The 13,596-nt window shown below is 46.9% G+C and overlaps 1 protein-coding gene across 5 annotated transcripts in view; it reads right to left on the reverse strand.

Annotated features, from left to right (window-relative positions):
• Positions 1-13,596, reverse strand: part of ACOXL (acyl-CoA oxidase like) — a 376,737-nt gene that overhangs the window by 301,545 nt on the left and 61,596 nt on the right. For all 5 annotated transcript variants that reach the window (XM_087426114.1, XM_087426113.1, XM_087426115.1 and 2 more), the window contains 4 exons: positions 11,938-12,052; positions 11,538-11,624; positions 9,601-9,673; positions 5,949-6,081 (listed from right to left, as the gene is read on the reverse strand). In XM_087426114.1, the coding sequence (XP_087282240.1) occupies positions 5,949-6,081; positions 9,601-9,673; positions 11,538-11,624; positions 11,938-12,052 (408 nt within the window). The remainder of the gene's footprint in view (positions 1-5,948; positions 6,082-9,600; positions 9,674-11,537; positions 11,625-11,937; positions 12,053-13,596) is intronic.

Consider the following 13,596-nt stretch of genomic DNA (forward strand, 5'->3'; position numbering starts at 1 on the left):
CAAGGGTCCCACCTGAAACCAGTTTCTTCCCTTTGCTCTCCTTTCAGCCTCAGGAGATAGAAAAAGTTGCCCACCATCATACATAGTGCAATCTTTTATGACTCAAAGATGGCCTTTCGGGCCCGCCCCGTGGCATAGCGGTTAAGAGCACGCGCTCCGCTGCTGGTGGCTCGGGTTAGGATCCCGGGCGCGCACCGACGTACCGCTTGTCAGGCCATGCTGTGGCGGCATCCCATATAAAGTGGAGGAAGATGGGCACCGACGTTAGCCCAGGGCCAGTCTTCCTCAGCAAAAAGAGGAGGATTGGCACGGATGTTAGCTCAGGGCTGATCTTCCTCACAAAAAAAAAAAAAAAAAAAAAAAAGATGGCCTTTCGGTCTCTCTACTCTTCTCTCAAGACCATGTGTCCTTCACTGAACCCCAGGAGGACAGCCAGATGGCACAGGCCCCACTGTTCCCCATCCCACACACATGGCTGACCATGACCACAGTCACTTTTCAGCCATATCCAGACTCAGCCTCATAATTCTCCACCATGGGAGAGGTGAACCACTACCATTGAGGAGTGAGCATGTGTTATAAACCCTATCTGTTATCCTCATAACCTCAGATGTCATTTTAGTCCTCAGTATACCTGAATTTTATTATATAAGCTTTCACATCCCTTGTAATAATAACAGCCTACACATATTGATGATTTAGTATACACTGCGGATGATTTAGCATACGCAGGCACAACATTCCAACTATTTCCGTGATGCCAATCCCACTCATCTCAACTGAACAACGTTATGTGGGCATCCTCCCTTTGCCTGGCTCAGCACTGGGCAATGGGACAAGGTGATGAGAAGGAGCATGGCTCCCACCAGCTGCAGTCCTGGTTAATACCCATGTAAGGTTCTTCCTAACCCAAGGACTCACTGGCCAGCTGGTGGCCTTCCACGACCCACAGCTGTAACTCAGCTAATTCAGGTGCACAGGCCCGAGCACCTCCAGCTTCTACGTATTCATGCACTGCGCTGGCTGCCTTCCTACTTAATTCTTCTCTCTCTCTCAATAATATCTACACGTCAATCTTATCTACACAACATGCTTGACCATCCTTCCAAACATGGGGCCATCTACTCCTTTAACAAGGACCACTAGAGTCAAGTGCTGCATATTAAGTGCCCACCTCGGGCAAATTCCTTCACCTCCTCGTGCCTCAGTTTCCCCATATATAAAATGGATATACCAATGGAACCCTCTCAGAGTTGTTAGGAGGAGAAATGAGTTAACACCTGTAAAGCACTTATTATGGGCATGGCTTACAGTGAGGGCTCAATAAATGTTATTTGCTTGTAATAGTAGGGGTGGTGGCAGTGGTGGTGAAGACAGTTAATTCAATTAACTCATTGAATTTTCACAATGTTTCCATGAGATGGCTATTTTTTTTTTTTTTTGCCTTGTTTTTAGCAATGAGGAAACTAAAGCACAGAGAAATGGAAATTCACCCCCACGTCCACTCCATCACAGTGTCACACCACTCATGGCAGCAGCAGACCCAGAGCCTGTCCCGGGGGGCCATGACCGTGAGGTCTCCTCCCAGCCCACAGTTGGGAGTGGTGGCCTCACCCTGACAGAACGGAGCCACTCAACTCCCCCAGGATCTGTCCTCTGCAGGGTGTTCCCATGGCCATGGAGGCCCAAGACTTGTCCTGTTGTCCCCCACCCTCTCTTGGTTAACCGTCCAACCCCAGAGAGGATCTGAGCCTGTCCTCAGCACCATGACCTCAACCACGCACGCGGCAGAGTTGCCAGGAGCAGGCCAGCCGATCATTTCACTCAAAGAAATGAGAGAGGCTATAGCTTTCTCCAAAGAAACAGCACTTTCCGGCAGCCTGCTGGGTGGGCATCGTCTCAACAATCCCTGGGGTACAGAAGCGGGTAATGGGTGTCTCTACCTCCCAGCACCCCACATGCCCACAGAAACAGTCCAGGAGTCCTGACTTGTACTCACACAGGCAGAGCCTGCAGTATGGCCCGTGCGTGTCACCGGTGCCCTGTGTGAGGAGCACACCCACCCGGGGAACTCCTGACTGCCAGGGCCTCATTCCCACAGCGCTGTGAGCAAGCCCATACCTACGAAGCAGACATGAAGGGCACTGCCTGGGACAGGACAATCAGAGAGGAAGCAACAAAAAGGCTCTTTGTTCTGGGCAGAGGGGTAGAAGGAAGAGGCAGCAACAACCTTCTTCCCGGTCACCCCAGGAACGGGCTGAGGGGTTGGGTTGTGGGGGCACGAGAACGAACATGTACTGAGCACTCACCTCTGCTGGGAACTCTGCCTGGAGCTTTAAATGTGAATTCTGATTCATTCCTCGTTCATACTTTCAACTCCTATTTGCTGTGCACCTACTGTGTGCCAGCCTCGAGTGGGAAGCTGAACGCTCACCAGCGAACGAGGCAGCAGGGCCCCCTGCTGTGGAGCTTTTAAGCTAGCAGGGGACAGAAACCGCCTATCGCATGTTGGTTGGCTGTAATAAACGCTGCGAGGGAGAGTGCAGAGCCTGGGGAACAGGACAGAGGGACCACATGCAGGCCGTGACCTCTCCCGAGAAGGGACATCAGGCTGAGCTTTGAAATGTACCTGAAACTAACCGTGCGAAAGGTGGGGGTGGGCTTGCTAGGGAGCACAGCAGCGCGTGAGAAGGGGCGGGGAGAGGTCACGCAGGGCGCTGGCGACTGGAAGAGAACTTGGGCCTTGATCCTGGGGGCACTGGGAGGCCACGGAGGGTGACAAGGCGGCTGGGATGGGGCCGGGAATTTTCCGCCGTATCCACCTGTTCTGTGCAGGGGTCTCCAAGTGCCAACCAGTAACGTCAGCATCACCTGGGAACTTGTGACAACTGTAGATTTTCTGGGCCCACCCAGAGCTGCAGAATCAGAAACTCCGGGGGTGGGACCCAGCTACTGAGTAACACCTACTTTAAAAGATTAAGGAGACTCTTTTTGAAGTGGCGACCCGGCTTGTCTTATGCTAAAATAATTACTTCCAGCAAAATCAACCCAAAACAATGGGCTAGACCTCATTTACATTTCACACTCCCTCTGCCTCCTCCCTCCAAACTCACGGTGACTTTCCCCAGCTTCCTTCCTCCTCCTGAAAAGGCTTCCAGCCTCCCTGCTGGGGCTGCAGAGGTCTCGCAGGCCCCCACCCCCACCCCTGCCAAACATCTTAGTTTCCTTTTCCTTTGGTTCCTGCTAATCATTTAATCTGGCCCAGCATTTTGGACACAAAGTAGAGGACGGCTACTATGGCAAGCTTTTAAGAGAAAATCTGAACACACTGAGAAATGCTATGGAAATGAGAGATAACCATGAAAAATAAGACGTCTGGGCAAAGTTTAAAAGCACCAGGCGTGCTCAGCCTTGAGCGAATGTCACTGTGGGGAGCCGTGGTGACAGTTTTCTAATACATAAGGAATGCGCGCAGGAGAAAGGGATCCGTTTTCCCACTCATCAGCGAGAGCAGAACAAGCAGGATCGTCTTAGGTTTCAGCGGAGAAAACATCTGTCCTGTGTTTGAGCTCAAGGAAGGGGGAGCTGCCAAGAGGGCTGGTGAGATCATCCTCGCCCAAGACGCTGGCGATGAGATCACCGTGGCCAAGGTCGGTGTCCATCAGGGCCAACCACAGCGGCGGTGCCCCTTCCCGCAGGGTCTGAGGCCACCACACTCTGTGAGGGGTCTCCCCGTCCCCTGGCAAATCCGCCTCCTGGGCAGGGCAAGTGCCAACTCGAGTCACTATGCTTTGCTCCAGATACCCAGGAATCCAAGGGACCTCTGCACCTCTGCAAAATGTGTCAGACCTCCTTGTTACCTGGAGGTCAGGATTCCAGGCATTTGTTTCATGGAAAAGCCCATGTATTCCTTTCCTACAGCCATGTCCTAACAGCAGCAGCAGCCACCGCCATCACAGCAGTTAACAGCTCTGAGCTACCGAGCATTTGCTCTGTGCCAGCACTACACACACAGTCCTCTCACGCATGCCTCACCACTATCATAAGGCCCATGTTAAGATGAAGATACCAAGGCTTAGAGAGGGCTATTGCTTTGCCCATAGCCCCACTGCTGGTCTCGTCCAGCTGAGATCTGAGTCCAGGGTTCCCTGACCTCAGAGCTTGTGATTATAATAAGGGCTCTGCATTGCCAGGAATGAAGTACGCATGTCAGACGCCTGACAAGGAATTGATACAAATTTGGCCCCCCAAGACCCTCCAGAGTCAGCAGCGGCTGGCACCTCAATAACGTTCAGTAGAATGGAGAACAGCTATCTCTTTAAATCAACCACTGTCTCCTCTGCCCCCACCCCCACTGCTCCAGATCCCGTGATACTGAAAAGCAGGTTTCTCCCAGAAAGCCCCCCACTGCCCCATCTGCACTACCCTATGCCTGCCCCACAGGCTCCACCAACAGGCTGGATGAGCCAACAGGGCTGCTGGCAGCAAGAATGTCCTCCACACACCATCACCCACTCTGAAACCTAACCGCACGGGGTCCTGCACCACCTTTACAGCCGGGACCCAGGGTGTGTTTTGATCTTCACCCAGCACTCTTCCTCAGAGCGACCCTGCAGGCTACGGGGACAAGACGGGCCACGGTGCATACACCGCCATCGCGGCTTCAGAGAACCCGGATCAGATCTTTATCCCATCTGCTCCACGACGCACTTCCAGGTTCATCTGGCTTCTCTCCTTTTGCCTCTTTCTGGGCTCCTGAAAATGGCTGAAATGGTGTCTATTACCGACTTGAAGAAGTTGTTCTCCTCTGCACTCTGACGCTCTGCTAGCGCCTTGGCCTCACCCCTGCACCTGCATCGCAGGATCTTCTGGGCCCTCATTCATTTATCAGATGTCAGCGGGCTCAGCCAAGGGGACAAGTTGAGCCACTCTTGACTTGGGACTTCAGAACTGAACACCCACCCAGCCCCCTTTAAAGAGCCACCGAGAAACAGGCACAGGAATCAACGCCATGGGCGAGCGTGCGGCCACTGGCTCAGCACTGAGCATGGTGTTCACAGGGTCACAGCTGTGCCCACTCGTGGGAAGGGCACTGCATGGGGAAGCCCGAGTCAGGCAGGCTTCCTGTGAGTGGGACAGACCCAGTAGAAGTGAGTAAAGAAGGATTTTCCGGCTATTCAGACAACTGGGTACTGATGTCAGGCTGGGAGTCAGGTGAATGAAATTTAATCCTTCTTGATGGAAAAGCTGGATTCAAGCCACCAATGTATATTCATGGGTATCTTAATTTTTCTTCCAGCTTCACCAAGCTCAGTGGAGCTTAAAGCAGGCTTTTCCTTCATGCAAAGCGACAGAGAGGGCCCAGAGAACAGAGAGTGCTGAGCTCCAAGGAGGAGGAGGGGGCCTTCCAGAACTTTTATCTTCTGGCTGCTCCTTCCAAACCAATATACGGGAAGGTGGGGCAGGGGAGGGGGAGGGGAGGCAGAGATAGTTTCTGGAGGTCTGGCCTCATGGACTCTAACCTGTGATGTGAATGCCACACCCCCAACACCCACGTGAGCATCAATGCTCCCCAGTGAACTCAACCAAGACAAGCCGGCCTTCACCCACGTGAGTCAGCTCTTAGCTGCTTTTCCAGCAGATGTGTTTGTTCTGAACGAGCCATTCTCCCAGGGTCATCTTTTGTGGCTCTGTTGTCACAGTGCCTATGTTCCACCCGCCGTAATCAGCAGCACACATCTGGGATGCAGATGGACAGGATTCCGTGGTAAGAAGGGTGCAGAAATGTTCTCTGTGCATGGCCAACTGGCACTCCCTAGTATCTTACCAGTAACCCCAGCCATATTACACCAACCACGGCTTGGGAAGCTCAGCTTCTGAAATTGTTACCCACCCCTGGAACATGCAGAGAATAAACAGTGAGGTAAATTAAAATCAGCGTCAACTACCTTCATGGCACTCAAAGCTTGAAAAGTCAGAGCTAATCTCGAAGGGGTCAGCGCTGCCAGCATCGCATTGAATCTTGCACTCTTGTTCTTAATAGGGGAATGGTACTGCCCATCTGGAGTCACGGAACCGAACCTGTGGTCAGGGAGAGACGGGTGGAAAAGTGAGGTGGGGTTAACAGAAAAGAAGAACATGGCACCACTAGAAATGAAGTCAGGTGGCTCCTACATGCACACACAAGGCAATCTCACAGGCTTCCACGTGCTGGAACCGCCCTCATGAGACAGCAGAGTGGAGGGCGGGGGAAGTACCTCCCCAGGAGATGCTGACAAAGGCTCAACTCACTCATGGAAATTAAAAGCAGGCTTCCTGCCACTACTAACCTGCAACTCTGCAGTGGCCCCTGACACAGAGGCATGAGGACCACCGTCATTAAACCAACACCAGAGCCTGAGTGTGAAGACCACACATCAGTCCACTTTTTTGTTGTTGAGATATAATTTACATACCATAAAATTCACCCTTTTAAAGTGTACAATCAATTGGTTTTAGTATATTCACAAAGTTCACAAAGTTTTACAATCATTACCACTATCTAATTCCAAAATATTTCATCACCCTAAAAAGAAACCCATACCATACTCCCCACCCTCCAGGCCCCGGCAACCATTAATCTACTGTCTATTTCTATTTGTCCATTCTAGACATTTCACATAAATGGAATCATACAATATGTGGTTTTTGTGTCTGGCTTCTTTTACTTAGCACATTGTTTTTAAGGTTCATGCATTTTGTAGCATGTGTCAGTGCTTCACTCCTTTTTATGGCCAAGTGATTTTCCATTGTATGGATAAACCATATTTTGTTATCCATTCATCAGTTGGATATTTGGGCTGTTTCCACCTTTTTCGCTGTTATGAATAATTATGCTATGAACACTTGTGTACAAGTTTTTGTGTGGACATACGTTTTCAATTCTGTCATGGACAATGTTTTCATACATCCCTAGGAGTAGAATTACTGGGTCATATGAAAACTTTAAACTTTTGAAGAAATGCCAAACTCTTTTGCAAATTGGTAACACCATCTTACATCCCCACCAGCAATGTATGAGGGTTCCAATTTCTCCACATCCTCACCAACACTTGTTACCATCTCTCTTTTATTATAGCCACCCAAGTGGGTACAAAATGGTATTTAATTATGGTTTTGATTGGTATTTCCATAATGACAGTGATGTTGAGCACCTTTCCATGTGCTTATTAGCCATTTGTATATTTTCTTTGGAAAAATGTCTCTTCAGATTTTTGCCCATGTTTTAATTGGGTCACTTGTATTTTTATTGTTGAGTTGTAATAGTTCCTTTCATAGTCTGGATACTAGACCCTTATGATACATATGATTTGCAAATATTTTCTCCCATTCTGTGAATTTTCTTTTCACTTTCTTCATAGTGTCCTTTGAAGTACAAGTTTTTTTTAATTTTGATGAAGTCCAATTTATCTATTTTTTTCTTTGGTTGCTTGTGCTTTTGGTGTCAGATCTAATAATAAATCATTGCTTAAACCAAGGTCACAAAGATTCACACGTATGTTTTCTTTTAAGAGTTTTATAGTTTTAGCTCTTACATTTAGATCGATGATCCATTTTGAGTTAATTTCTATATATGGTATGAGGTAAAGGTCCAACTTCAGACTTTTGCATATGGATACCCAACAAATGGTCCCAGCACCATTTGTTGAAAAGGCTATTATTTCCACATAAACTGTCTTGTCACCCTTGTCAAATATCAACTGACCATAAATGTAAGGAGTTATTTCTAGACTCTCCATTCTATTCCATTGTCCACATATATCCTTATGCCAATACCACACTGCCTTGATTACTGTAGATTTGTGGTAAGTTTTCAAATCAGAAGTGTGAGTCCTCCTACTTTGTTCTTTATCAAGATTCTTTTGGCCATTCTGAGTCTCTTATATTTCCATATGAATTTTAGGACCAGTTTCTCAATTTCTGTAAAAAAAGGCAGCTAAGATTTTCATAGGGATTTCATTGAATCTGTATGTCTATTTACTAGCCCATTTTTGACCAAGTGATGAACCAACACTTCCAAAGTGGGACTCTTCCCTCAAAACATCTGTGTTGCTGCTGCTGTTCTGTAGTATTGGGGGACTGGGTGGGGGCAGCTTAAATGCCAAAGGAATGGCTCTAAAATCAAATCTTACTTATCAAAGAATATTCCATATATTCTCATATCTTCTACAGTCCACGTAGCTCCCTAGCATTTTTCATTCTGGTTGAATCTGACTTTTTAACCTCTAGTGGATGAATGCTAAGCCAGTGGGTCTAGCTTCTGGCAGAAGACTGTCCAGGCCACTTAAGATCCCATGAGGTTGGGTGAGATATGGTGAGCTCCACATCTGTGCCTTTCCTTCCCTCTTCCCCATCTCCTAGAGCGGAGTGACGCTGACAAGTGACCGGGAAATGTGCAGGCACCTCTGGGGAAGGCTGGCGGTCCTCAGACCTGCTGTTATGGGCACTGGTAGCTCCTTAGGGGGCCTGAGGGCTTCACCACCCACCGGGATAACTGTGAAGATGCTTTTGTTGTTTCCATTTTATTTCCTACCAATATACAGGGGGAGAAAAGTTAACAAACAGAATTTAGTCTATTTTTTTGTTTCCGCCACATTTTTCTTAAACTTTTGGCATCTACGACATTTATCTGCTGGCAAGAACTTGCAGGCAACAAAAAAGAGTCAAATGTTAAAGGAAAATGTCTGGGAAAGCAGGGAGCAAGCCTGGTTGCTTGCTTTTTCACAGACTTGAATACGACGGTGGTTCAGGATTCTTATTGGATACGTGAAATGCTGCTGAGAAAAGTAAAGGTAATTGGTGTTTCTTAGCCTCTGCAAAGAGCATTGTGAAGCCCTGGAGTTCCACTCCTGGGATGCACCTGTAGAAGTGATCTTCATCTCATTGTTTAACCCCACTTGACCTCACTGAAGGATGCTGGGAAGCAACACTGAGCACCTCTGACATTATCCACCCAACCAGTACTGGTTATAACAGCCTCCGAAGCTGAAAGGAGATGCCTTATCTCCTGCCACCCATAAAGGAGGCAATAACACTAATTGGTTTATGATAGCAAAAAAAAAAATTTCTTAAAGGAAACAACCTAAATACCCAACAATAAGGGGTTGATTATATAAATTATAGATCATTTATTTAACAGGCTATTATGACAATATTAAAAATGATAATGCATATGTGTATTTATTGTTGCACAGAAACATTTGACATAATGTTAAACAGAAATTACAAGTTATAAAAAATAGAATTTATAAGTGGGTTTCATTCAGTAAAAATCAAACATATCTCTCTCTTTAGATATATCATCATGGAGAAAGGTCTAAAGAGTTATACATTAAAGTATAACAAACATTATGTCTGGGTAATAGCATTTTGGATAATTTTAATTCTTTCTATTTGTTTATCTACATATTCCAATTAGTTGGAATTGGAGTAAACTTGCAGGAGTGGTTATGAGAAGACAGCCTCGACATGCAGCCCATGAGACCCAAGAACCATCTCCGGGTTGGGAGAGGAATGAGATCATACACACAGCAGATCTGAGTTAAGGAGAAAACTACTCACTTATCCAGCAGGTTCTCCCTTGGTATTCGAACCTTGTCAAATATTAAAATCCCATTATCCACACCCTGCAGACCTAGAGAGAGCAGAAATTAAATGAGCTGCAGGGGACAAATCTGTGCTAGCATCAGAAATATTGTGCCTGTTACTTCCCAGGCCTGTCTCTACTAAAATGCAAAGCCCTTTATTTCACTCCCAGAATTGTTGATGCTTTTTTATTTGGGGTGGGGAGTGGGGATGCTGTTTGTTTGTTTCCTTGAAGAGCTGTGCCTGCTGTGCAGCCCGCGTGCTCTGGGGCACAGGTGGGGGATCTGGTGGGGACACAGCTGCCCCCCTAAGCAGTCATTATGACTGGGAGAGAGAGAGTTCTAGGCAACTGAAAGAACCTGAGACTGAACCCAGAGAAAGCAGGAAAGCTGGTTATTCCCCCAGGGATGCAGAGCTCAAATTCCTCCTCCCTCCTGGTGCTTCCTCCTCAGCACAGGGGGTCAATTTGTGAAACTAAAAGTGTAAAAGACAAAGGGAAATGACCACAAGGACAGCAGTGGGTGGGTGGGGTGACCTGACTCCCCAGAAGGTTCTTGAAATCTCCACACCTATTTCCTAACGTCAGGCTGGGGTCTACTTTTAGTTCATCTCACACTTAGGGAGATCTAATCTGGGGGAAAAGATCTTTTATTTAGTACATGTCTTTATTTAGAACATCACCCCTTGACAAGGACACACTCGCATTTAGGAGCTTACGAGGAAACCAAAGCAGACCTTCTGAGGTTGCCAGTGTTCTAAATGTCTGGCACCACTTCACAAGAGCTGGTCCAACCCCTCTGCTCTCAACAACACTTGACACATGAGGCGTTTTCAAGGGACCGGGGCTAGTGAGGGCCTCAGTTACCCCTGGGAGACACATTTCAAGTGCTCACAAACCACCTGCAGCCCATTCCTGCAGGCTCTGCGGCAGTCGACAAACCCCAAGGGGCCGGGGTGAGGCTACCCTCCTCCACCCAAGGATCGTCTTCTTCTTCCTTCTCTCTGCTGCTCTTTCTTCTCTCTTATTTTTCTTCTCCCTCAACCTGTTTCTTTCGCTTGGCTTGGCTTGGCCTTGGCTGGTGATGACCAGTGGAGCCCACAGGTACAGCCTGCTCCCACTCAGTTTTATAGGTTTAACTGTGTCCCCCCCAAAAATGCATACATTGGAGTTCTAACCCCCCGTACCTACGAATGTGACCTTATTTGGAGGTAGGGTCTTTACAGAGGTCACCAAGTTAAAATGAGGCCATTAGGGTGGGCCCTCATCCAAATGACTGGTGTCACTACAAAAAGGGGGAATTTGAACACAGACAGGAACACAGGGAGAATGCTGTGTGAACATGAAGATGGCCACCTACAAGCCAAGGAGAGAGGCCTGGAACAGACTCTCCCTCACAGCCCCCAGAAGGAACCAACCCCGCTGACACCTTGATCTCGGACTTGTAGCCTCCAGACTGTGAGACAATCCATTTCTGTTGTCTAAGCCACTCAGTATGTGGTACAAGAGCCCTGGCAAACTAGCACACCAAGTCAATCCTTAGGGCTCATCAAGGGCCTCAGGGCACCAACACCAGGCTGGTGGCTCAGGGGCATTAGAGAGAGAGCCTCACCCTGCCCTCTGAGAGCCACAAGTCCAAGAAGGAGTTAGAGAAGAGGGAACAACTCAAGGCAAAGCTGCCTCATGACTAGGAAGTACGAGAGGCTGGGAGAAAACGAGACCAATGCATATTCATAAATGGCAATCTGCAACATTCTCTCACAGCTCCACATAAAAGACTCTAATCAGGCTCAAAAGCAGAGAATCTTCTCTGCCTTCACCGTTCGGGTGAGTTAAGTTAGACTCCCCTTGGGCGGGTTGGGGAGCAGGCAGGAAGTACAAATGAGGGTAGGAGAGGGGTCACCTGGGAACTTACCTTCTTTGTACATCATATCAATAGCCGTCACTCCTGGGTACAAGCTCCCGTTTCCGTCCCGGATAGGAACGATGAAACAGTGGGGCCCTAAGGAAGGCAAAGAGACAGTTACTCAACTCTCTTTCCTAAAGATATGATTAAAGCTTTATTCATTTCCTGGGACAGTATACAATTATGTTGATCTTGAAATTCATTCAATTCTATGACTGTGCACTGCACATAATAGTAAATAATATCAAAATGTAATGATAAATTTTATCATCATGTATATTTAGAAGATAAAGTTAGTACTGAATTTTTTACAAAATAAAAACAGCCCTGTGAAATGGGTTTTCAGTGTAAAGCAGTCACTGGAAAATAGTAAAGAGAATCATTCTAGGTTTCCGTGCCAGTGACAAACCTTGACATCTTCCATTTATGATGAGCTGGGCAAAGACAGCTGCATAATTCCCATACATCGCATTTCCGATGTACATCTTCTCAGCGTTTTCACATGGCGTGTTGATGACAAACTCCTACACAGAAACGGCAGAGTGAAAGAGGGTTTCCTTTCTGATGGCTCATTTCAATCCTCGGCTCAGTGCAATGAATAGATTGTGAAATAGATCCACATCACGTAGTGCAAGCATTCAGCTGATTTCACAGCAAAGGAGCAGAAACCAAACATCATCCGGCTCAACCTCATGAGGTCAACGCCACTGTGCTCTCACCTCAATTCATGTAGTTCACCTTCATCTCACCATTGAAAATGACTGGAAATTAAGTGCTTTTTCAATGAATAATCCAATGAATTATTTGATTAGGATCCAATAATCCTAATAATAATGAATTTGGAAAATAAGTTACCAATTTTCGATGGACAAAAGGTGTTCTTCCATTCCTTCCCAGTCCCTCTTCTTTATTATGTTGAGCTGACATGTGTGCTATTTGGCTGAGCCTGCCTGGCTTTAATGCATAACGTCTTTCTTCAATGATCAACTTCTCTGTCTCTAGACTACTTCACATTGACTCTTAAATAATCCAACGCCAAAACCCCCAAAAGCTTGGTGATATATATTCAGCTCTCCACACACCCCTCACCCCAAACTACCCCACCTGCAAGTTTCAGAAGAAAGGATGGAATGTCCAGTGATCTGAAGCCCCTAGTTGGATGAGTCCACGTCTATGTCTTTCATTTTATCTGCTGGGCATTGCCTCTTCTAGACAAATCGCTTGGCTCTTCACACCCTCCCCTATTACCCGGGCCTTGAACATCCCCGCCTCCATGATATGGGTCTGTTTTTTAAATAGCAACTAACTAACCGAAGGCCAAAACTGTTTGCCTGGATGCAAGCAAGACTAACAGGCAACCATGACCTATTTCTACCACTGCTTAGAATCCTAGCCCATACAGTTTTGATTTTTATTTTAAAAAATACCTCCTTTAAGCCTTTGGATGATTGTTTCAGAACCCGCCTCTCCATTTTCCTGATCAATGAATTAATAATAAGACGTTCCCAAAAAAGGTTCACATGTATAAGCCCTTAAACTGAAGCATTTGTAAACAATTCTCTGTCTTACAAGGGAAAGAATCTTAGAAAATGCCATCCAGTTTGTCTCCATAATACGACCAAGGATTGTAGCTCAAAACACTCTGAAATTAACACCGGTCAGGAAGAAGCAGGAAGCAAATGCAGGGTTTTTTGTTTTCAGTCTCTGCTCAAAACTCGGTCTTGTTTTTCTTCCTCTCTGGAAGCCAATACAGGGTCACACTAGAAATTCTCCCCTCCACTTCTCGGTTCTCCCTAATTCTGCTCGCGACCCGGAATACCCTTACACGTCTTGTCAAGGAGGGACTGACCATAACTGCCAGCTCTGAATACAGGGTACCTGGGACAGGTCGGAGAGTCCAGAGGAAAGGGCAAAAGAGTAGAACTACAAATTTAATTGGAGCTGACAATATCGAAGATGTGCCTGAACTAAACCAACAAGCTATTGATCATGCAAAGATTATCTCAGATTTCAGACTTTAAAGTATATAGACTACACTTTCCCTCTGGCCAAGAAATACAGTCTTGAA

The sequence above is a fragment of the Ceratotherium simum genome, chromosome 40 (genome assembly GCF_057802395.1).
Source record: "Ceratotherium simum simum isolate JZ-2026a chromosome 40, ASM5780239v1, whole genome shotgun sequence".
NCBI lineage: Eukaryota > Metazoa > Chordata > Mammalia > Perissodactyla > Rhinocerotidae > Ceratotherium > Ceratotherium simum.